Below are 25,371 nucleotides of genomic sequence, written 5' to 3' on the forward strand. Positions count from 1 at the left end.
AAATATTTTTGTTTCGTGAGAGGAGCATAGCAAAACAACTTGACTTGGAACGAATTGTGGTTTTTGTCTCCTTTTAAGCGATTTACATATCCCGCGAAGCTGCCTTGATTTGTAAAAGTCCCTCACTGCTTACACCTTTACGTTCTTAGACAAAGTGGAAAACGATTACCTTGCCATTCTTTAGTTTAAAAAGGGTATAGAATTAAAGGACGATAATTCATAGGTTGGAAGATGTTTAAAGGGGCTTACGTTTGAGCGTTAAAAGAGTATTATATATATATATATATATATATATATATATTGGTGACCCGACACATGCTCCAGCGACATTTGCTCCGCTACATTTGCTCCGACGTCAAATGCTCCGCCGACATTTGCTGCGCCGACATTTTCTCCTCCGACAATTGCTCCCCCAACATTTGCTCCTCCGACATTTTCTCCTCCGACAATTGCTCCGCCCCCAAAATGCTCCTACGACAATAATCGTTTCACCCCAAAAGTACACTGTTGAAGACAAAGTCTCTGCTGACGTATCAGACTATCAGGAATGCCCCGTAAAAGACGAATGCTTCCTTTTGGAGCGAAAACAAAAGAGAAAAGAAAAGGGTAAAGACAAGGGGGAAAAACACAAAAAAGACAATAGGAAGATTTATTTTCCATATTTTTGCATTGGCCTATATTAAACTTTGTGTAAAAAACGTTATTGGTATAATAAATGTCGGTAAATTGTGCCGGTGTCGCGACACGTCGGGGAAAGTGAGAAATAAAGGGAGAAATAAAATGGAGTATGAAATGAAAGCCTACATGCTCATGCAATAATCATTGATTAAGCAAAGGGGTGGTAGGCAGGCAGATAGTTGTTCAGTTATTATATGAAAAGGATGAAAATTCGCTTGCTCGCTACACTAGCTTAATAATGTTCGTAATACGTTTTGTACATCCCTGATTAATAAGTGATGCTAGGCACGCAGAAGATTTTCAATATGAAATGGCAAGCCAAAGAATTTCGACCATTCGCCAGGCTCGCTCGCCAACAAGGAATAAACAATAACCCTGAAATAATACTTGCCCATTTTACTAAAAAGGGGCGTAATGTAGGAAGATTCCATTCAATATTATAAACTTTGATTTTTACCTTCCTTGTTAGTCAAAAAACAAACAAACAGTGTCCCCTTAAATGTGTTTGTGCCCTCCCTTTCACGGGGCAATAGGACACAATGGGGAAAAATGCCTATACTCATTTATTAAAAGAGAAGTGTTAAAAAATCGCTCACTTGCTAAGCTCACTCGCGATTATAAATTTATATAAATTTAAACATTTTCATTTGACGAAGAAGGGCGGAAGGCAGGTAAATGCTATATACAATATAAAATAAGCTTACAACCGCTCGTTAAAATGAAGATGACATCGCCTTAGAGATAAAGGCCAGTTATGGTCATGCGATTGCATTGCGAAAGAAACGTTGTGAAATCGATCAGAAAAGGTTGATCATCTAGCAAAAATGTACTGCAAGGTTCTGGAATCATCAAAATGATAAGAAATTTGGCCCATGCAGTCTTCATAAAGTTACAAGCACTGTACACAGAAATATGTATATGGGACTACGCACACGTGCGCGACACGTGCGTTTTTATCTCTCACATCCCAATAGATAATCTAATTTACCAAATATATCAATTAGTAGGTGATTTCCCGGCAAAATTGTTATCATCATGTATTATTCAAAACATATTCTTTCACATGATTGGTAATAAGAGCTTCCATTTCATTTTTTGAAATTTGGGCGTTTCCAATATTGGTCTTTACCTTTAACTATGTATGTACCCGACCCGTCCCGCAGCAAGAAAACTCTGTTTGATACTCATTATTGTTGAAAATAATGATTTCGTTTAATTCGCTCGCTCCCCAGATTACGGTATAAACATTGAATTAAGGAGGGAAATTAAGCAGGAAGATGCTATTCAATATTAATATTAAGTCTACATTTGAGCTCTCTCTATCTCTATCTCGCTATAAACCATCGCTTACCAAAACGGAATAAATATTACCTTAAATATAATTGTGCCCAAGAAGAAACAAAAAATTGTTAAAGAAGGTCGACTCAAGGTTGAGAAAATTTTATCGATTAATCCCTGAAAGCTTCTGCACCTCCTCCCCCCCCCCCCAAAAAAAAAAGAAGGATTGCATCTTTCACAAACGTTTATCACTTTTTTCCATCTGTGTCTCCTTATTGGGGAATTAAAACGCATCCCCTTTCTCAAAATGCTGGCTACGGCCCTGATTAACAACAACAAAACAAGTCAAATAAAAAAATTAAAAAAAATAAATAACCCATGGAAGAAATATTGTCGACAAAGCATTCGTCGTAGGAACATATCCACTGGGCAATTTTCTTTTTTGAGGACCTATTGACGGCAGAGCAAATGTCGGAGGAGCAATTGTCGGCGGAGCAAATGTCGGAGGAGCAATTGTCGGCGGAGAAATTGTCGGAGGAGCAATATTATTGTCGGCGGAGCAAATGCCGGCAGAGCAACTGTCGGAGAAGCAAATGTCGGAGCAAATGTCACGTAGCAAATGTCACGGAGCAATAGTGCGGAGTAACTGTCGGCGGAGCAATCGTCGGCGGAGCATGTGTCATGGATTCTACGAATTAAGTTACAGTGACTTATCAATAAAAGGGGAACTTGATATCAATGGAAACAAGCACGATCATTTTGTTAAATAAGGAGCAATTCATTCATGTTTATAATAAGTTTCTTAATCTTTACTTTCGTTTATTTTCCTCTTAGGTATGGCCGTTCATGGAGGTATTTCCGATGATCTTCTCTTCACGTTGGCTGAAGACATCGAGACGGGTGAGCAGATGGAGGCCTTAGGACGAACACTCGGATTCAAGGTCGCAGAAATAAATAGATACACAGAGACCAACAGAATAGAAGGACTAGTGACTTGCAAGGGAACACGTGCGATGCTGTTTGACTGGAGACAGACCGTGAAGCCTTGCGACCAGCATCATAGACTGGAACAAGCTCTCATTGACGCTAAGCTAGTAACGCTTGCTGATACACATCTCAGGGTGACACCAAATAAGGGGATATCAGGTGATCCAGGTGGGTCTATCAATCACTTCCTTCTCCCGTTATTTGTTTTAACAACGTAAAATTTAAGACAACATCAATTTGTCCTTTGGGAAGCGAGGATCCAGGAAATGACGAGACAATGGTACCAAATTTGAAGATGGTATATGAAAGGATTGCTTTATTTCATATTCCTTCACCCCGTTTATCTCTGCCCTCTTTTTTTTGTTTGAAAAAGATCTTTAAGAAAAAAGGAGAAAATAAATCCATGATTTTCAATACCGATTTGGAGAAAGTTTTCCTGACTGATCTATACAGTCGTATCAAAGATAACAGCAGCGTTATTAAAGTGCGTTTCTAGGCCTTTGCTTCATGGAAGACAGGCAAATCGTAGGAGTTTCAACGAGAATCTATAAAAAAAAAAAAAAAAAAAAAAGAATTGCGAAGGGGTTTATAGAGCATGGGAGTATAATAATATTCGGTTTTATATATGATTCTATCATTCCAGATATCTACAGTAAGAAGATCTCGGCATCATTGACTGTTCAGCGATGTCGCGAAAAGTTGGAGAATAGGTACCGAAATCAATTGTGCAAAATTCAAATGAAACCGTGGGATCAAACTGATTATGCTGAGTTAAAAGATATGCACACGGTTGTCACGATGGTGCAGAAGGACGCTCGTGGACAAGACACGAAAAAGAAGGAAATACTCCAGGGTTCTGTTGCTGAAATATTTTCAACGAAAGTAAACGGAGAACTGCCAGCTCGAATCCTCATTTCGGCCCCCGCTGGAAGAGGAAAGACCACGGCTGTCGCTAAGATGGCTTACGACTGGGTTCACAGGGAAAAGGGGTCAGCATTAGAACTACTGCCACTTCTGTTTGTTGTGAAATTCCGAAACACAAGTCAGCTTACATCGATCGGAGAAGCTATCAAATCCCAGCTTTTGAGTGATGTTGATGATCTCACACCAGAGGGTCTGGAGAGTTTTATTAGAGAGAATCAGGGAATCTGTCACATCATACTAGACGGACTAGATGAATATGCGGGTATTTCTTCTTCAAACCGGAGCTTACGGAGCAACATTGTCAGTGTCATCCGCTGGGAGGAATTTCCAGAGTGTAGAGTTCTTGTAACAACGCGCCCTCATCTAGAGAACTTCTTTAATCAAGCGGAACTTCCAAGGGTATACACAAAGATGTGGATCGAAGGATTCTCGCAAGAGAGCTCACGAGAGTACATCGACAAGTTCTTTGCTTCAACTTCGAATCCTTGTGGTGGTCATGGACATAGTCTGAAGGTTTACCTTGATGACCAACCACTGATTAATGAACTTATTAAAACACCTTTATTTTGTCTCATGGTGTGTCACCTATGGAGCGAGGGCCTACTGGACAGGTGTATTACTACTCACACAGAATTATTGGACAGCGTGAATGTTTTTTTAACGCACCATGCGAACGCCCGAGCAAAGTCAAGAGTAACAATCACAACCGATGAGTTAGGGAAAACAATTTCTCAAGTAGGTCAAGTTGCCCTTACTGGTCTGCTCGACGATGCTAAAAAACTAGTCTTCACGCCTCATGATTTCCGTAGAGTTCCTGCAATCCTGGATAGGGCATTAGAGCTTGGGATAGTATCCAAGACGAATGATTTAATCACCGGCCTTCCTCAGCCCAACGAGACCACATCCACGACCATTGAGTTTTATCACAAACTCGCTCAGGAACACTCGGCTGGGAAATACCTCGCTGCTAAAACGAAGAAATATATGTTACGACTGAAGATTTCTAAGTTGGACAGACTGCTGCACAAAATAAAAGCAAACATCGGTGACTATGAGAATCTCATCCGATTCGCTGCCGGCACGGATAATAGACTTTGCATACGAATAATGGAGGCACTCCTGTCAAACCGCTTTTTGGATGAGAGCGAGCGATATCGCATTCTTCTTGACTGCTCATCAGAGACCAAGGGTACTGGAGGAAACGTGTCTTCGTTGGTTCAAAGATGTGTAACTGCACAGAGTATTGTTCTAAAGTCACCGACTGTCTACACCGTCGTTGGGATGCTAAATCTTCCAATGGAACTAAAAAACAAGGTATGCACATTTTCATTTCGCAAAATATGTTTACAATAATAATTTCATAAAAATTGAAAAAGTTTCCATCCCTCCGCTATAACTATAAGTCAAAGGGTTGACATTGTTTTAATAGACAATTGATTGAAATTGACGGCATCTTAATAAATAATAATGCAAGATAAAAGGATGAAGAGTAGTATGATTCATCACCATAATTTTTGCATGTTTGACCAATTATGACCTTAATCAAGGTACTTCATTCCAGAGACGAGAAAAATAATGCAAACAAAAAATACTATGTCATATAGGGCCTATTCCTACAGGGAAAATGATGAGACTGAGTCAGTAAGAGCAAGATGCCTATGTAAAACAAAGCAGGGGCGAAGCCAGGATTTTTCCAAGGGGGGGGGGGGGGTGAAATGTACGAAGTTGCGAGCGCGAAGCCTTTACGGCGTGGGGGCCTGCCTAAGGGCCCTGGAAAATGTTGAACATTAAGATGCTCTATGGTACATTCTTAGGCATTCTAAATGAGTAAACTAAACATTTATGTGAATATTTTCTGTTAAAGGTTAAATGGTGGGCATGCGCCGCCCACACCCCTCCTGGATCCGCCCCTGTATAAGATCTGTAGATTTAACATGGAATAAATACATCTATAACTTATTAATGTAAATGAGTAGGGAAGGGAGCGTCCAGTACTTAAGCGAATAATATTCTCAGTTAAGATCAAGCCGCAGTCTCGTTTGCTTTAATGATTACCACCAAAACAGGACATTAGATAGTTCATAATCTGGCCGATTTAATTAAAAATAATCTCCACAATCGCGACCTCCCCCTGCGTGCTGCAAGCCGAAGATGACGTGACATTTGGACTTCTACGCCCGGCGAAAAGGCAGGGTGTACTAGTTCATTGATTTGATTTGATTTGATTGATTTTTATAATACAAAAAAATAATTATATCACAACAAATATGTAATGAAACGATAAATATAATGGAAATAGCACGAGAAAAGAGGAACTAACTTGAAGCAGAGTTTGTTGAAGTGTTAGTTCCTTTAGATGCAAATTTTACAATAAAACATAAACAAAGTATGCTTATAGATCAATAAATAAACAATATTTAGCTAGTAAGAAGAAGGAAAAAAGAAGAAAAAATGAGGAAGAAAAAGAAAAGAAAAAGAAATGAATGGAGGAACATAGTAGAAGACAAAAACAAAAGCTCTAGAAAAGGGAGATTGAGAAAGAGATTGAGTCGAGAGTCAAACAAACCGAGATTCTTTCATGTACATCTATATGTGTCTACAAGTTTAGTCTTTAACTTTTTTTTTTAAATGCATAGACTAATACTTTGTTTAAGAGATGGATCTATGTTATTCCAATATACTGGACCGGTGTAAATAATTGTCTTTTGTGCGAAAGCTGTTCTCATTCGAGGAGTGTGGAAGTGGTTCGACTGTCTTGTGGGGTATGAATGTATCTCGTTATTTTTTGGAAAATGGAGGAAATCGGGAGAGGTAACTCGTTATTAATCAGCTGGAACATAAAGATACCGAGGTACCAAGAATACGAGTCTTTAATTTTCAGAATTTTGTCTTGTAAAAAATATGTGGTTAGTGTGGGAACGAAAGTAGACATTATGAATTATTCTTAATGCACGCTTCTGTAAAATTAATATTCGGTCAGTTAGGGTCTTAGAAGGATTTCCCCATGCTAAAATCCCATAATTGAGGTAAGGCGAAATAAGGGTTGTGTACAGTGATGATAAAACCGGTAAAGGAAGTGTATTTTTAACATGATTTATGACACCAATGTTTCTTGATAATAATTTACATAAATAATTAATGTGCACTTTCCATGTCAATTTGCGATCAACATAAATTCCAAGGATTTTTTTTGGTTTTACTTTGAACACATTATAGTTCGATACCATTTATTTGAATAGGACCAGGAAGATGATCAATAGTGTTGCTAAATATCATATAATTTGTCTTTTTAATATTCAATGATAGTTTGTTGGCTTGTATCCAACTCTGAACCAAAAATTCCGAGTTAATTGTATTTAGGAGACTTTGGGGGTCATGACATGACATGATACCGCCATCTTGGGCGGCTCGAAGTAAGTGCAGAGAATATGATAGAGATGAAATATAATAACCGGCGAGATTATGGGCTAGAGCTGAAATAGAAATCTTCATCAACTTATCGATGTTCTGACTATTACATTTTGTCTTTATCTCTTTTTCTCTTCACCCCCCCCCCCTCACCTTCTCTCTCTCTCTCTCTCTGTTTAAGGTAAGGACAGTAAATTTTCAGGGGTCTACTCTAACTACCGACGTGACGAGTGGACTATGGACCTGCCTCAAAGACTTTTTGATGTTAGATACTCTCATCATCTCAGACTCGTCTCTCAGCTTTCCTCCATCTCCTCAGGAGCTTCTATCAGTCACAAAGCTATCAGCTGAGAGAGTGACGTCACAAAGCTACGAAGGAGTGCTCTCAACGATACCCGGAGTGAGAGATATCGATGTCTCTATCGATGTTGCAGAGACGAGCAACACTTTTCAGATCACCACCGCATCCAGGCCTAAGAATCAGACTAGGGCTATGGATGAACAGTTCTTTGTTCATATCAGACTAGGCCTACACGCCTTGACAGGACGCACCACAGACAGGAAAATTGAATCAGGAGAGACAATTGGAGAGCTTAGTCTTCTATTTGAAGACCAAACCAAAAACCAACAACGGCTGCATGTGTCTGGGGTGAGGGGCAGAGACGAAGAAGCCTTGGTGGACCTGTTTGTCAAGACTAAACAACTAACGTACATGGATTCGGGGTAGGTAAAGTAGGTCTACTACTAGATCTAGGCCTACTACTAGTAGGCATATTACTAGACCTAGTACTACTACTAGGCCTAGGCCTAGGGCCTATATTAGATCTAGCTCTAGGTCTAGATCTTTATTGATGTATGATGGTGTGACCATAGTTCGATATGTCAAAAAAATCGGTAAGATTTCGAAAGTCTGATATCACTAATGGAAAGAGAAACCTAAAATTACCGAGAGACGAAATTGTGTAGATCTAGGCCTAGATCCTAGGCCTAATTGGAGGTGAAATTGACAACAGATCGGCAAATTTTGTAGTCTTTTGGTTTTTGCGTCCGTTCCGAAAAACATGAACTTGCCGACAAGGGTTTGTAAAACTTTATTTTGAGAGCATAGACCTAGACAGTAGACTATGTCTACAAATTTGAAATAAAAAGTGGTACCAACCAGGGGCGGCGATTTTTTTTTCATGACCGGTGCGACAAAGTGCGAGGGAGCATAGGCGTAGATCTAGACGAGTGAACGAGAGGGGTGAAGGTGACGGAAGTGACTAGATCTACCCCCTTACACTTTCACATGTAGATCTAGATCTAGATCTATTTGAACTTTTGTTGTATTAAAGACCTTGACCGGAGCGTACACAACCATACATCCACAGACGGCTAATAAAACACAAAATACAAATACAAGAAAGAAAAAATTAAATACCCTTTCATTACTGAGAAAAATGAAAATTACAGTACAACTGCCGCCCCCTCCCAAATTCGCCTCGGTCAAGAGCCCCAGCGCCGCACGGACTTGGGTGACGTCATTCCGTGTAGACTCGAATTGTTTGCTATAATTCTTCGCCGCGCGATGTTCGAGATCTACATTGATTTTGCGTACCGTGAATCCTTTCTGCTTTTTATCGATTGAAGTTTGAGAAGTTTTGAGAAGTCTTTCTAAAGAGAATGGCTACCCCAGTCGTCAGGGCAGATGCACAAGATGATTTAGTTATGGAATTTGAGTGTGAGGAGGATGGCAGTTGCGGGGAAAGCGGTGAAAATGACAGTGTCAGTGGTAGTAGTGACAGTCCGGACAGTGGCAGCAGCAGTGATACCGACAGAGATGCAAGTGATGCAGACGCCGGAGAACACGGGCGTATCGTCGAGTGGGAGTATGAGCCTTTACCTCGTGGTGAACCTGGGCAAAATGTTGGCGATGCTGGAAGGGCCAACAACGCAAATCGGCTTCATGAAAATGTCGAGGATTGGTAATTAAGACTTATAAGCTTATTGAATTTGTTGTGCATTCTAAATATTTATTCCCCCCAAAAATTGAAATCAAATACCGTAGATCTCTAGACTCGGTCATAAATGGCATGTCTAATTCTAAAGTTAACTTGTTAGAATGATTCTCTAGATCTATGTCTGCGCACCTAAAATTCGACCTCGATTTCATTACACAGTAAGATATTATTTTTAGAATCATCATTGTTATTCCGTTCTTCATATTCTAATGATTACTGAAACAAAAAAACTCGACAAATTATTCACAAGAACAATTTTTTTTAACGAATTTCAGACGGGCTCGTCATTTTGTGTAGCAAAACTGAAAAGTGCCCATGTCTGCGCACTCACTATTTTGCACGCAATTCAATCAAGCACAGTGAAGTTTCATAGGACAACCCCCTGTTCAGACTTTTCTTTTTTGACAATGATTGAAATTTTCAGGGTGGCAAATGAAACTTGCTAAAACTCATTTTTAATCTTCCCAATTATTTTCACAAATTTTGGTATCTAAATGAATTGTTGAGGTTAAGATTGAAAATTGGTGTCAGTTTGATGTTTTGTTCTATAAATATCGCGCATTTACGTGGGTGCGCAGACATAGGCACTGCCTTGGGCACTCTTACCATACTACGACTACGAGAACGATGTCATTTTTATATTTATCAGGAAGCTGTAATAAAATATTTATAAAATTATAGTAGGTGTATTGATTTTTGTTTGAATCTTTCTGTATTTCAAGGTGTACATGTGGAAGATGTCGTGTGCCTCCATCTTTCAATGAAGGTGATTGTGTCTGTTGTCAGGAAATTGCAGAGGTCAAGGCAGAGGCTAATCGACAGGGTTCAAGTTGTCTGGTGGATTCTGAGGAGTTTGAGCCGGCCATCTTAAATGCGACAACATTGTACATCGGATGGATGGAGTACACAGATAGGTGGCGCCGAGCAGCCAAAGCATTTGGGGACAGGAACAATGAGTAAGTTATGTTTCTCCTTTTCATCATTTTGGCAAGGGCAAACAAATAAATGGATTGATTTTGAAAGTTTATTGGGTGAAACTTTTCAAAACGAATTGAGTCACCGCAAGATGAATTACTAGTTTTGACCAAAATTCTTGCCTGGTGACCACTGGTGTACTAGCTGCCTTATCTGCAGGTGCTTCGGGGCACTTTTTCAGGAAATGTATACAAATAGGCAAGAATGACCACCGATTTGTGAGTTTTAGCATGTTACCCCCCCCCCCCCCCAATAATCTGTAGTTATGAAACACAAACTTTATATGCGATTTTGAATGTTGCCCCCCACCGCCCGACAAACAATGACTAACCCTTGGTCATTTTAGTTTTTTTAATCATTTTTATTTTCCTGAATTAATTAATAAAGAATTAATATTTTGACATCAAATCATCTATCCTAAGAAAAATAATGATTTTTTTTTTTATTGCTTTTTATTTTACAGAAAATACAGGTATGTGGCCTACAGGAAAGTCGTGAGATGGTGTTGGGGCTGGCTCGGGAAGGACATCAGGGTGCAACTGCCAGCATGTGTCCATGCCTCAATAATGGAAGCGTATCCTGATGGACGTGGTCAGTACAAAGGGACCATCCTGCGTCGGTTGAGATGAGGATGTAACATCAACTATTGTCTTGCGAACTTTGAATGACTGTCATCTTCTATGTGATTGTCAGCCATCTTCTGTACGTTATTTGTGATCATCGGCTTTAATCTTCATATTCATCACAAATACTATTGTTTGAACTTCTCATGATGGTATGGTTGCTATGAACTTTGATCTCGACATTTGATTCTAATTTCCAAGAGCAGATATTCGAACTTTTGCAAAACTGTGATCAAGCAACGATTTCTTATGAGGAAGAATGTTGAAATCTATATAAACAAGCAACAAAAAAACCAAAAAAACAACACAACATGCCTTGTTCCTTCTCTTTTGTTATACACCCTGCAATGTAATTTGTTTTAATAATTTGAGCATTTCATATACAGTCAACCTGCCGAGTCAGAAAAGGGGAGAGAAAGAGAAAATGAAATTGAAAGAGAAAACGAAATTGAGAGAAAGAGAAATAACAGCATGGACACAACAAAGATAGACAGAGGAATAATGAGAGTAAGAGAAGGGAATTGCGGTTGACGAAATTTCAAATGTGTGATAAATGGTAAGCATCGTAATAAATCCAGGAAATCCTTTATTTTACATCAAATCTATCCTCCCAAAAAGGATAAACCTTAACCCTATCTCCCACTCTGTCTCTCTTCCTCTCTCTTTCTCCTCTTCCACCCTCCACATTCCCATCTCTCTATCCCACTTCCTCTCTCTGTTTCCTCTTCCATATTTCCATCTCTCACTCTGTCGCTCCTCTCTTTCTCCTCCTCCACATTCCTATCTCTCACTCTGTCCCTCCTTCTCCTCTTCCACCCTCCACATTCCTATCTCTCACTCTGTCCCTCCTTCTCCTCTTCCACCCTCCACATTCCCATCTCTCACTCTGTCCCTCCTCCTCTTCCTCCACATTCCCATCTCTCACTCTCTCCCTCTGCCTCTCTTTTCCTCCTCCACCCTCCACATTCCCATCTCTCACTCTTTCACAATCTCTCTTTCTCCTCTTCCATCCATCACATTCCCATCTCTCACTCTTTCACAATCTCTCTTTTTCCTCTTCCATCCATCACATTCACATCTCTCACTCTATCCCTATTGGTATCTATCTTTATCCCTCTTCTTCCTTCACATTCTCTATCTCACTCTCATTTTCACAGCAATTTCCATCTTTAAATTATGAAGCTTCCTACAAGACACCTATAATAGAAATAAACAAACAAGATTTGTGTTCCTTTAGATGAATTTTTGTTTACCTTTGCTCAAAATATTCTCAGAACATCCCATTGACGGTTTTTCCCCCCAATCATTTTCTTCTCTGTTTGTGCAATATATTTCAAAATGATGCACCATTGGAACAAAAACTTTGATGCAACATGTACATTACATTCATCCTTATTTTATGTAAAGTTTACAGGATAGATGACTATTTTTATTATATCTGCAAGGATGTTCAGGTAGCTGACACATTCATCATAGTTTCTATCACCAAAAGAACTAGTTTCTATCGCCAAAGCGATGATGTTGTTCAAAAGCTTGCACGGCTTCTCCATTGTCGGGGTGATGATGAGAGGCACTCCGTGCTGGTTGAGGCTGTAGCTCCTCCATGTTGTCTCTGAGCTGCTCCCTGTTTTCCACCAGTTCTACGACAACTCTCATCAGGGCTTTCACATAACCTACAAGATAAAATCCAAAACTATACCTTGAAAATTCATCTATACGGTATTAAAAAAATACACTTTGATAAGAGGAAAAAAGAAAAAGAGAAAAATAAGTACATAAGAAGAGAAAACTCTTTTTCTCACAAATATTGAATTACCTAATTTTACACACTATGACCAATCAAATACCAATGGCATGCACATGTTCTTTGCTGAATAGGTAGTTCACTGACTTGGGGACTGACATATATGCCTGTTTCTGCTTGCTATTCAATATTACACATTTGCAGAAAGTAACCCAATACATGTTTATAATTATCAATTTAATCAACAGATTAAATTAAGGGCATATAGGCCACAAGAATCTACTAATTTGAATTCTATTGATCATGAAGTAATAAAAGATTTCTATATATAATTGAGATCTTTTGTTGAATATTGATATCATTCACTAGACATGTGGCTACTTACCACATGTGCCAGCTGTCAGCACTCTCTCCACTGTGTGGCCTCCTTCCTTCGAGCGTGGATACTTCAACCTGTACACTGGGTTCCCTTCGGCATCAACAGCCTGGGCTCTATCACAATTTTCGTTCCAATGTAGGACAGCCAAATATAATCTGAAAAGAGTGAAGTTAAAAATAAAGGTCACATGAACAACATACTTGTGACAGTTGATTTTATCTTTTTGGTAATGTAATGTCTATCATCATAAACTCGTTACCTACTCTCCAATAAGTGAAGGCAAGAGTTAGTGTAAAAAACATGTGTTACAAATAATAAATAAATAAAAAATAAAAAACCCAACAAAATATGAAATAGAAAGAACCTGGCTATAACAAAAAGAAAATAATAACTTTAAAAGATAAAACCAATAAAATCAAATTCAAAAGAAGAAGAAGAAGAAACAACACTGCCCTCTGTGACGTTCTTGTTAAATTTATATTAGGGGAGCATAATGTTGATGAATTAATTGCCTAATTTACCTGCACTTCATCCCTTGATATGAGTATACAAGCAACTTGGGGCAAAAGTGAAGGAGGATGTTGTGGAATGATTCAACCTTGCTGGTTTGGGCATGTGGGGACATCATCCCAATGTCGTTCACCAGTCTGGTCCTCAGCCATTCCTCTCGAAGCTTGTCGTACACCTTTGTACCTGTAATAAGATTGGGAATATAATATATGCGGTAAAGGTGAAGGAGAGTTCATTTAAATAGTTAGCAATCATGATCTCGGCATTTCAAGATCAAGATAAAATGACAAAATAATAAATGATCTATAACATTAACATTGCTATTAAAGTTAGACAAAAATTAGTTAAACTTAGTTTCATAGAAAAAAAAAGCAAAGTTAATCTGTAGTCGGATAAAAAAAAAAGAAGCAAAGTCAACAACAAATGACCGATGATTTTGTTTTAATAATCATCCCTGGCAACAACACTAGATCTAGACCATTTTGATTTGAATAAAAACAGTGTTTTCATCACAAGAAAGTATCAAGAAGAGGCACCCATGTGATTTCTGACATCAATTCAAAATAATTTAGTTCCTGGCTTCACTGTACTGCAGTGCACTGCCACTGGGCGGCACGAGTCCAAGGCCTAGATTCTACCAACTACCTAGTTTTCTTTTTCTTTTTTTTTAGGCCCAATTCTTCTTCAAAATCTCCATTTCATCTTCTTCTTATTTTTCATTGTTTACAGACTATATTCTAGACAATAAAACAATGTAGATCTAAATAATTCTTTGATTTAATGCTGGTAAACCATGCAAAAGGAAAGGCTATCTGTGCGATTAAAAGCGAGCGAAACTTAGTTTTGTTCGAGAAATATTCCACGACCACCAGCATGACACGGCGCGGCAAGTCAGGCCGGGCCGGCCGCGGCCCGAGTGCTCTCGCGAGGCTCAGCGATAGATTGCTGAAAGTTGTGCAATCGCAGACCGAGGCAGGCAGCCAGCAGCGCGGGCAAATGATTCGTTTCAATCTAATTTAGTGGAAATTTGGGGTTGATATTCCATATTACGTAGCGTGAAATTAATACAGATATAAAATGTCAACATTCTAATCGTAAAATGTCCAAATACAGCTTCGACATTGATATTTACAACAACAAAAAAAGAGAGAAGAAAACTTCACATACCGACCACCATGCGAAGAACCAGCTGCTATACCGAGTGGCCAAATAACCTACACGTTATGACGTCATCAGAAACGGGTAGAAACGGCCACCGGCTAGCGCAGCCGAAACTAAATCTCCGGGGTGCCCCTCTCAAATCCGTGAATCCTGGGGTTCGTATGCTAAATACTTCTTTCAGAGGCCGTGGAATCTCGAGAAGTTTGCATTATCATATTCAGTAAATATTCACGAGTCCGTAGGTATATAATTTGTCTATATAATGCTCTGCTCCGGTCAAGGTCTTTAAAACATTACAGTATTAAAGTATACAAACAAGCAATATGCTTTTTTCACAATTCACTTTTACATTGCCGGTAATTAGTGTGCAGTCCGAGGCGAAGGGTTTCTAGATCTAAATCTAGGTAGGTCTACCTTTTAGTAAACTTTAATTAGAGTCTGTCAAGCTCTAGGTCTAGATCTAGTCATGTAATGAAGGACCTTGAGTTTGACTTAATAATACTATTTTTTAGAAAGATGTACACTAGATCTAGATCTAGACTCCATTTCCCTTTAGAAAGTCAAGCGACAATATTTGTATAACCAGGTTGGAAGGGACTCCTAAAAAATAAAACTTAGATCTAGACTAATAAAAATTAAAATGAGCGAGCGGAATATTAATTTTGTTAGCACTGATCTATTTCTAAATTCTAGGTCTATAGACTAACTCTTAATCTTGTAAACTTACAGTGTGATCTGTGAACTGGGCTTACGTGATACCAACGAAATACAAAATTTCCGCAATATTTACTTCTACATTGTGAAGGACATATGCGAGGGATTGTAGCTAGTGACCGAGCGAGAAGATTTTTGCATTTTTATTAGACCTAGATTTCTAGGCCTAGTCCAAACAATGCACTCCGTCTTGGCCCTCCAGAGCCTAACAAAGAAAAAAAAAAATTCAGTCTGTAGTCAGCATTTGCCAAACATTTTTGTGTGTGTACTTTTTCAAATTTTTCGGGGAGGGGGGGGGGGGGGGACGATCCCATCCCCCTAAACATTGCCGCCCCTGGTAGTAACTGATTGTATGATATTTTTCATTGCAAAATATCCAATTAGACTATCTTACATTTTAACGATTGAATTTTTAGATAAATCAGATGTAAACCTCCGTGCACAAAGTATTAAGGTCTCGTTGTTTGTATGACCATTTCATGAGTTGCAGCGCGCACGCCAATCCGACATCGAATTTTAGATCGCGATATCTCCGGAATCCTTTGACGATTTTTTTTTTGTAGTAGCACCAATTTGTAGTTAAAAACTTTGCCGTCCATGTGCTAATAATTGAAATAAATAAATTTGAGTAAAATATGGGAAATCATGGATCAAATATCAAATGTTCTAATATTTTCAAAAAACTCTGCGAACTTGTGTCACTGCAGATCTATGTCTTCATTTTGCTTTTTGATTTTAAGACGGCATGAACACAAATGTATTGAAATTGTATGTTATGGATTTTTTTTTTAGTATTGATATCATTATCATGATTATATTTGTTACTATTATTACTATTATTATATATTATATTACTATATATATTACCATATAATATGATTATTATCATTATTGTTATTGTTAGTATTGTTGCTTTCATTTACCTCTGTTAAGAGGGGATGCATAATTCACTTGCATTCTTTATTAATGTAATATCATTTTACAAGATTTGCTTTCAAGAATCACATTATTTCCCCCATTCCTTTTCAAATATTCTTTGTAGGAGTAGAGGTGGTACTCTATTAAAAAAGAACAACGTCCAGGTGAGTGACTTTTGCTATACGGGTGCATGCATTTTACTTTGAAATATTTAACAAAGGGATATCCTCTAAATTTTGTTATTAAAGGGAATTGCAAAACAGTTGCATTTTTGTTGTTGAAATAACTCAATTAATTCTCGGAATATTAATACTATATTACTATATTACTATATTACTGCTTGTAATTTCAGCTTCACTGACGTGGGATTCGGTATGTGCACATGCTTATTCTCAATATTTAGATCGATGTAAATAAAAGTGACAAGTTTGTCTGTTTATATTTATTGCAGAATACTAGGCTTGAGATAAAGCAATGCCAGCTGTCTACTGAGATGACCACAAAGTTGTGGTCCTGTCTCAGATCCTTCACCTCACTGAACTCTCTCACCATCTCAGACTCCTCTCTCAGTTTCCCTCCATCTCACCCTGAGCTTCCATCCGTCACAAAGCTATCATCCGAGAGAGTGACGTCACAAAGCTATGACGGTCTGCTCTCATCGCTTCCTGGCTTGAGAAAGATCGATATCACTATCGATGATGCAGAAAGAGACATAGCTCAGATCACGGCTGGTCTTCGTTGGTCCGGAGGACAGCAGCTCACACGCATCACCCTTACAGCACCGGACACACTCCCATCAGAGAAGCAGAGTGTATCGAGAGAGACGATGAGAGGACTGGGTCTACTGATCAGAGAACAAACCAAGAACCTACAGCGGCTAAATCTGTCCGGGATGAAGTGCTTGGACGAAGAAAACTTGGTTGAACTTGTCGAGTCGTCAACATATTCGAAAGCATTGAATAGTCTGCGTTTACAGTGAGTTCGAGTAGATGTTCATACATTTCTCAATGAAATTAAAGTAGACAAAAATAAACAGAAAGTCTAACTGTAATGTAAACTATAAAAGGTGAATAATAGGTTTGTTTTTGTGTGATTTTGTCTTATCGAAATTGTATCGAGTATTGAATTGAATTGAACTTTATTTCATTCATCATAAAAACATCATAACAAACATATAAAATACAAAATATAGCGTACAAGTTAGAGAGAAACATTTACAATGAAATACAACAGCAAAACTATATATGAATGTGGAGACAGCTAGGAAAGCCAAAGGCTTTATTGGTGCTGCCACCAGAACAGTAATAAAGTATAATACAGTATATTGTTGTTTGAGAAGGTGATACAAAGAGCCTCAATAGAGGGGGGGGGGGGTATGTTAATATCTGAACGTATTACGAATTATCAATGTAAGATCAGTACAAAATAATCACAGTTCACAAACTGATGTAAAAAGAAAAGAAAAAAAATTGAAATTGGTTAGATGAAAGGAGGGGGCATGCAAACACTATCAAAAAGTCCATGCGATAATTTCCCATGGGAATCCTTTAATCTGCCCCAGCCAGCTCAAGGGCTTCTCACGGTGGTGGGTGTTGTGGGAGTCATGAGGTATATTTTTCTTATATCCCTACTTATTTGCATCCCAAACTGACAATGTAAACATTTACACATTTTTAGGCAGTTATTTTCTGTCAACTCGCATTTCCCATGGCACTACTCACAACCAATGCCATGGTTGTAATGTTATATTTGTTGAAAGTCTAAATGATCTCTTGGACTAGGGTAGCTAGAGACAAAAGAGAATGGAAATGTTATGAGGAGGGCCTTTCAACTCACTAGAACCTTCTTCATGTTAGTATCATACGGTACTCGCAGGCCATGTCCGATATCGATGTTATGTCATGAATCCCCCCCCCCCAAAAAAAATAAAAAATAAAAAAATAAAAAAAAAAATAAATAAAAAAAATTAAAAAATCCCATTGTTTTTGTTTTAATATATTTTGTTTTGTTGGCTTTCAACTCTCTATATCAAATACTATAGGTTTCTTGATGGTGGATGTTTTAAATACGATGGAAAATCGAGTGTCCAGGTAAGCAGATATCTTATACCAATACTATATACGACTACCAACATATAGGAAAGCAATTTACTATTTGCGCCTGACCGGAAAACACAAATAAATGTTCCTTTTCAAGTAATACAATCAAAGATAGCTCTTACAAATACAAAGGGGTGATTGGGCCACATTCTGTCTCATGATTTTGATGGCTAGAATTGTAATTAGCATATTTCTCTTCCTGTCAGTTGTCGATGGTTATATTGAACTGTTTGAACATAATAGTAAAACTAGATTTGTAATACTTGTTTGGAACAAGTATAGGTGGGCTGATCCAACAAAAAATTGAGACAAAATGAAGGGTACAATTGAGATAGCTTTTTGTCTCAGCTACAACATACTCGAAGTTCAGCGTAAATGAAGCTAAAACGACGTAGATATTGCTCGCGAAAGACGGGAATGTAGAATCCATTTTTTGAGAAAAAATCATGTCCCTTAGAGAATACACGCAAAATGTGAAAAAATGAGATGCCTCCTTTAATCGCAAATATACGCCATGATGCTTTTATCAAAATGTTAAATTGTGGGCATTGCATTTGTAGACAATCGTCTCAGCTAGAACATATCAAAATTTTGAAGAAAATCGATCAATTTTTACAAAGATACAATAAATTTTCCAAAAATATGCTGACGTCATAATATGCAAATTACAATTTTGAGTTCGGAGGCCATTATGATGACGTCATAAGTTAATTGAGGGTCAAATGACACATGAAATCATATCTCCGATTCATACTCTATCAAAATATGAAAAAAAATTGGGGTCACCTTGCATCCTAAAGAGCTACTATGGATTTTGATTAGGCATGTTTTTGCCCATATATGCTAATGTATTACAAGAGTTCGCACGCACGGAAATTTATGTTAAACGGTCGATCATTCCGTCATTAATAGTCATAAAGAGATAAACATACTATCAATTTGTTTGTAAAAATATGAGGAATATTATGAAAGAAAAAAAATGGCAATTCTATGTTGTGCAATAGTTTTACGCGCGAAAACGCGCACGCATGCGCGTGTGCGCGATTTTTTATAAAATGCTTAGAATGGCCTAAAACGTATGCAAAATGATTTTGAGACGATTTTGAGCATTTTAAAATTTTACGCGTGCATTGACCGCGTTATTTGGCCTTAAATTGACCGGACGGATATTGACCTTGATCATGATAAATATGAATGAGAAATACCTTTTGGTTATGAAGATATGATCATGAGTTGATTTTCGTAAAATTTTACAAAATGGCGCCTAGATGACGTCATCAGTCAAGGTCAAAGTTGAAAAAAATTCTGTGCTTTGTACATATGCCTATACATATGTGTGCCAAATTTCAAGGCATTTGATCTAGCCATTTTCAAGTTATCTTGTCCACAAAAAAGTGGTTAGAAATAAGAAAAATAAAGAATAATAAATAAAGGCAATTCTAACGAAATTATAAGGTGGTCTGTACGTTATACAGCCCACCTGACTAGATTTGTAATACTTGTTTGGAACAAGTATAGGTGGGCTGATCCAACAAAAAATTGAGACAAAATGAAGGGTACATTTGAGATAGCTTTTTGTCTCAGCTTCAACATACTCGAAGTTCAGCGTAAATGAAGCTAAAACGACGTAAATATTGCTTGCGAAAGATGTAGAATCCAGTTTTTAGAAAAAGTCATGTCCCATAGAGAATACACGCAAAATGTGAAAAATTGACATGCCTCCTTTAATCGCAAAAATACACCATGATGCCTTTGTCAAAATGAAAAATTCTGACCACTGGATTTGTAGAAAATTGTCTCAGCTAGAACATATCAAAATTTTGAAGAAAATCGATCAATTTTTACAAAGATACAATAAATTTTCCAAAAATATGTTGACGTCATAATATGTAAATTGGAATTTTGAGTTCGGAGGCCATTATGATGACGTCATGAGTTAATTGAGGGTCAAATGAGACATGAAACAATATCTCCAATTCATACTCTATTAAAATATGAACAAAAAATTGCGGTCACCTTGCATCCCAAAGAGCTACAATGGATTTTGTATAGGCATGTTTTTGCCTATATATGCTATGTATTACAAGAGCTCGCGCGCACGGAAATTTATGTTAAATGGTCGGTCATTCCGTTATTAATAGTCATAAAGAGACAAACAGGGCATCAATTTGTTTGTAAAAATATCTGGAATATCATGAAAGCAACAAAAATGGCGATTCTATGCTGTGTAATAGTTTTACGCGCGAAAACGCGCGCGCATGCGCGTGTGCGCAATTTGTTAATATTTTTTTATAAAATGCTTAAAATGGCCTAAAACGTATGCAAAATGATTTTAAGACGATTTTGAGCTTTTTAAAATTTTGCGCGCGCATTGACGCGCGGACGTACGCGCACGCCCGCGTTCTATGACCTGAAATTGACCGGACGGATATTGTCCTTGATCATGAGAAATATGAATGAGAAATACTTTTCGGTTATGAAGATACATGTATGATCATGAGTTGATTTTCGTAAAATTTTACAAAATGGCGCCTAGATGACGTCATCAGTAAAGGTCAATGTTGAAAACGTTATTGTACTTTGTACATATGCCTATACATATGTGTGCTAAATTTGAAGTCATTTGATTGAGCCATTTTCATGTTATCTTGTCCACAAAAAAGTGGTTAGAAATAAGAAAAATAAACTAGACATAATACATGTTTAGAACAAGTATAGGTGGGCTGGTCAACTAAAATTTGAGACAAAATAGAGCAAGAATAAGGGAGATACTGCTAAAAAAAACAATGTCATTGATGTAATGATGTAAACGAAATTCACCTTCCATAGGCATAACACGCAACGTAACAAATTTCTGATATGTGCCTTTTAATCGTAATTTTCACTATGATGATGTAATCAAAATGAAAAATGGTGTAATTGAGCTTGTAGAGAATTGTCTTAGCTACATCATATCGAAATTTGGAAGAAAATCGATCAATATTTACAGAGATACAATCAATGTTACATAAATATGCTGACGTCATAATATGTAAATTCGTATTTTGAGTTCCAAGGCCATTATGATGATGTCACGATACACTTAATGGCCAAATGAGACATGGAATCATATTTCCGACTCATACTCTATCTAAATATGAAAAAACATTGAAGGTCACGGTTCATTCCAAAGAGCTATAATGGATTTTGCATAGGCATGTTTTTGTCCATATATGCTATGTAATAAAAGAGCTCGCGCGCACGGACATTTATCTCGAATTGACGCTCATCTTGTTATTAATGGTCATAAAGAGATAAACATGGTATCAAAATCCTCGAAAAAAATATGAGAAATATCATGAAAGAAAAAAAATGGCGATTCTATGTTATGTAATGGTGAAACGCGCGAAAACGCGCGCGCATGCGCGTGAGCGCGATTTTTTATAAAATGCTTAAAATGACCTGAAACGTATGCAAAATAAATTTGAGATGATTTTGAGCATTTACAATTTTTGCGCGCGCACTGACGCGCGGACGTACGCGCACGCGCGCGTTTTTTGACCTGAAATTAACCAGACTGATATTGACCTTAATCATGATAAATATGAATGTGAAATATCTTTTGGTTATGAAGATATGATCATGAGATGATTTTCAGAAAATTTCACAAAATGGCGCCTAGATGATGTCATCAGTCAAGGTCAAGATTGAAAACCTTACCGTGTCTTGTCCATATGCCTATACATACGTGTGCCAAATATCAAAGCATTTGATTGAACCATTTCAAAGTTATCTTGCTAACAAAAAAGTGGGTCAAAATAAGAAAAATGAACTAGATTTGTAATACTTGTTTGGAACAAGTATAGGTGGGCTGATCCAACAAAAAATTGAGACAAAATAAAGGGTACATTTGAGATAGCTTTTTGTCTCAGCTACAACATACTCGAAGTTCAGCGTAAATGAAGCAAAAACAACGTAGATATTGCTCGCGAAAGACGGGAATGTAGAATCGAGTTTTGAGAAAAAATCATGTCCCATAGAGAATACACGCAAAATGTGAAAATTGACATGCCTCCTTTAATCACAAAAATACGCCGTGATGCTTTTGTCAAAATTAACAATTGTGATGACTTTATTTGTAGAAAATTGTCTCAGCTAGAACATTTCAAAATTTGGAAGAAAATCAATCACTATTTACAGAGATACAATCAATTTTCCATAAATATGCTGACGTCATAATATGCAAATTGGAATTTTGAGTTCGGAGGCCATTATGATGACGTCATGAGTTAATTGAGGGTCAAATGAGACATGAAACAATATCTCCGAATCATACTCTATTAAAATATGAAAAAAAATTGGGGTCACCTTGCATCCTAAAGCGCGACAATGGATTTTGTAAAGGCATGTTTTTGCCCATGTATGCTATGTATTACAAGAGCTCGCACGCACGGAAATTATCTTAAACGGACGCTCAATCCGTTATTAATGGTCAGAAAAAGATGAACAAGGTATCAAAATGCTTGAAATAATGTGCCAAATATGATGACAGAGAAAGTTTGGCGATTCTATGTTGGAAAATATCAGTACGCACGAAAACGCGCGCGCATAAGTGCTCTCGCGCAATTTTTGAAAATGCTTAAAATGGCCTGAAACGTATGCAAAATTCATTTGAGACGATTTTGAGCATTTTAAAATTTTGCGCGCGCATTGACGCGCGGACGTACGCGCACGCGCGCGTTATTTGACCTGAAATTGACCGGACGGATATTGACCGCAATCATGATAAATATGAATGAGAAATACTTTTTGGTTATGAAGATATGATCATGAGTTGATTTTCGTAAAATTTTACAAAATGGCGCCTAGATGACGTCATCAGTGAAGGACAATGTTGAAAACGTTATTGTGCTTTGTACATATGCCTTTACATATGTGTGCCAAATTTCAAGGCATTTGATTGAGCCATTTTCAAGTTATCTTGCTAACAAAAAAGTGGTTAGAAATAAGAAAAATATTTAACTAGATTTGTAATACTTGTTTGGAACAAGTATAGGTGGGCTGGTCGAACCAAAATTTAAGACAAAATGAAGGGTACATTTGAGATAGCTTATTGTCTCAGCTATAACATACTCGAAGTTCAGCGTAAACGAAGCTAAACGACAGAGATATTGCTCGCGAAAGAATCCAGTTTTGAGAAAAACTCATGTCCCATAGAGAATACACTCAAAATGTGAAAAATTGACATGTCTTTTTTAATCGCGAAAATACGCCCTGATGCCTTTGTCAAAATGAAAATTAGGGCCAATTTTATTTGTAGAGAATTGTCTCAGCTAAAACATATCAAAATTTTGAAGACAATCGATCAATATTTACAGAGAAACAATCAATTTTCCGTAAATATGCTGACGTCATAATATGCAAATTGAAATTTTGAGTTTGGAGGCCATTATGATGACGTCATGAGTTAATTGAGGGTCAAATGAGACATGAAATCATATCTCCAATTCATACTGTATCAAAATATGACCCAAAAATTGGGGTCACCTTGCATCCTAAAGGGCTACAATGGATCTTGTATAGGCATGTTTTTGCCCATATATGCTATGTATTACAAGAGCTCGCGCGCACGGAAATTTATGTTAAACGGTCGATCATTCCATTATTAATAGTCATAAAGAGACAAGCATGGTATCAATTTGTTTGTAAAAATATGTGGAATATTATGAAAGAAAAAAAATGGCGATTCTATGTTGTGTAATAGTTTTACGCGCGAAAACGCGCGCACCGCGCGCATGCGCGTGTGTGTGGGCGATTTTTTATAAAATGCTTAGAATGGCCTAAAACGTATGTAAAATGATTTTGAGATGATTTTGAGCATTTAAAAATTTTGCGCGCGCATTAACGCGCGGACGTACGCGCACGCGCGCGTTTTTGACCTGAAGTTGACCGGACGGATATTGACCTCGATCATGATAAATATGAATGAGAAATACCTTTTGGTTATGAAGATATGATCATGAGCTGATTTTTACAAAATGGCGCCTAGATGACGTCATCAGTGAAGGTCAATGTTGAAAACGTTATTGTGCTTTGTACATATGCCTATACATATGTGTGCCAAATTTCAAGGCATTTCATTGAGCCATTTTCAAGTTATCTTGCTAACAAAAAAGTGGTTAGAAATAAGAAAAATATTTAATAAACTAGACATAATACTTGTTTGGAACAAGTATAGGTGGGCTAGTCAACTAAAATTTGAGACAAAATAGAGCAAAAATAAGCGAGATACTGCTATAAAGCAATGTCATTGATGTAATGATGTAAACGAAATTCACCTTCCATAGGCATAACACGCAACGTAAGAAATTTCTGATATGTGCCCTTTAATCGTAATTTTCACTATGATGAATCATCAAAATAAAAAAATAGTGTTGACTGAGCTTGTAGAGAATTGTCTCAGCTACATCATATCGAAATTTGGAAGCAAATCGATCAATATTTACAGAGATACAATAAATTTTACATAAATATGCTGACGTCATAATATGCAAATTCGTATTTTGAGTTCCAAGGCCATTGTGATGATGTCACAATACACTTAATGGCCAAATGAGACATGGAATCATATCTCCGACTCATACTCTATCTAAATATGAAAAAAATTGAGGATCCCGGTGCATTCCAAAGAGCTATAACGGATTTTATATAGGCATATTTTTGCCCATATATGCTATGTATTAAATGAGCTCGCGCGCACTGACATTTATCTTGAATTGACGCTCATCTTGTTAATAATGGTCATAAAGAGATAAACATGGTATCAAATTCCTTGAAAAAATATGATAAATATCATGAAAGAAAAAAAATGGCGATTCTATGTTTTGTAATGGTGTTACGCGCGAAAACGCGCGCGCATGTGCGTGTGCGCGTTTTTTTTATAAAATGCTTAAAATGACTTGAAACGTATGCAAAATAAATTTGAGACGATTTT

At 37.4% G+C, this 25,371-nt stretch overlaps 2 protein-coding genes across 2 annotated transcripts; one reads left to right on the forward strand and one right to left on the reverse strand.

The window, feature by feature from the left end:
* Positions 1 to 8,803: 8,803 nt before the first annotated feature.
* Positions 8,804 to 11,166, forward strand: LOC115927544. Its single transcript, XM_030993582.1, has 3 exons — positions 8,804 to 9,239; positions 9,998 to 10,231; positions 10,714 to 11,166. Exons 1-3 carry the CDS (start codon positions 8,938 to 8,940, stop codon positions 10,877 to 10,879), a joined length of 702 nt encoding a protein of 233 aa, XP_030849442.1. The 5' UTR covers positions 8,804 to 8,937; the 3' UTR covers positions 10,880 to 11,166.
* A 1,187-nt stretch (positions 11,167 to 12,353) lies between these two features.
* Positions 12,354 to 14,773, reverse strand: LOC753843. Its single transcript, XM_030993583.1, has 4 exons — positions 14,674 to 14,773; positions 13,518 to 13,689; positions 13,003 to 13,151; positions 12,354 to 12,546 (listed from the first exon to the last, which is right to left on the reverse strand). The coding sequence occupies exons 1-4, from the start codon at positions 14,681 to 14,683 to the stop codon at positions 12,368 to 12,370; spliced, it is 510 nt and encodes a 169-aa protein (XP_030849443.1). The 5' UTR covers positions 14,684 to 14,773; the 3' UTR covers positions 12,354 to 12,367.
* Between the last annotated feature and the right edge of the window lie 10,598 nt (positions 14,774 to 25,371).

This window comes from Strongylocentrotus purpuratus, unplaced genomic scaffold (assembly GCF_000002235.5).
Source record: "Strongylocentrotus purpuratus isolate Spur 01 unplaced genomic scaffold, Spur_5.0 spur5_scaffold_20, whole genome shotgun sequence".
Classification (NCBI taxonomy): Eukaryota; Metazoa; Echinodermata; class Echinoidea; order Camarodonta; family Strongylocentrotidae; genus Strongylocentrotus; species Strongylocentrotus purpuratus.

Coding starts and splice junctions, on each gene's coding strand:
- LOC753843 (XM_030993583.1), bottom strand. Junction 13,152..13,517: donor TATCAAGGGATGAAGTGCAG/GTAAATTAGGCA, acceptor CACTCTTTTCAG/ATTATATTTGGCTGTCCTAC. Junction 12,547..13,002: donor GCTGACAGCTGGCACATGTG/GTAAGTAGCCAC, acceptor TTTATCTTGTAG/GTTATGTGAAAGCCCTGATG.
- LOC115927544 (XM_030993582.1), top strand. CDS start 8,938: ATGGCTACCCCAGTCGTCAGGGCAGATGCACAAGATGATTTAGTTATG. Junction 9,240..9,997: donor CATGAAAATGTCGAGGATTG/GTAATTAAGACT, acceptor CTGTATTTCAAG/GTGTACATGTGGAAGATGTC. Junction 10,232..10,713: donor TTTGGGGACAGGAACAATGA/GTAAGTTATGTT, acceptor TTTATTTTACAG/AAAATACAGGTATGTGGCCT.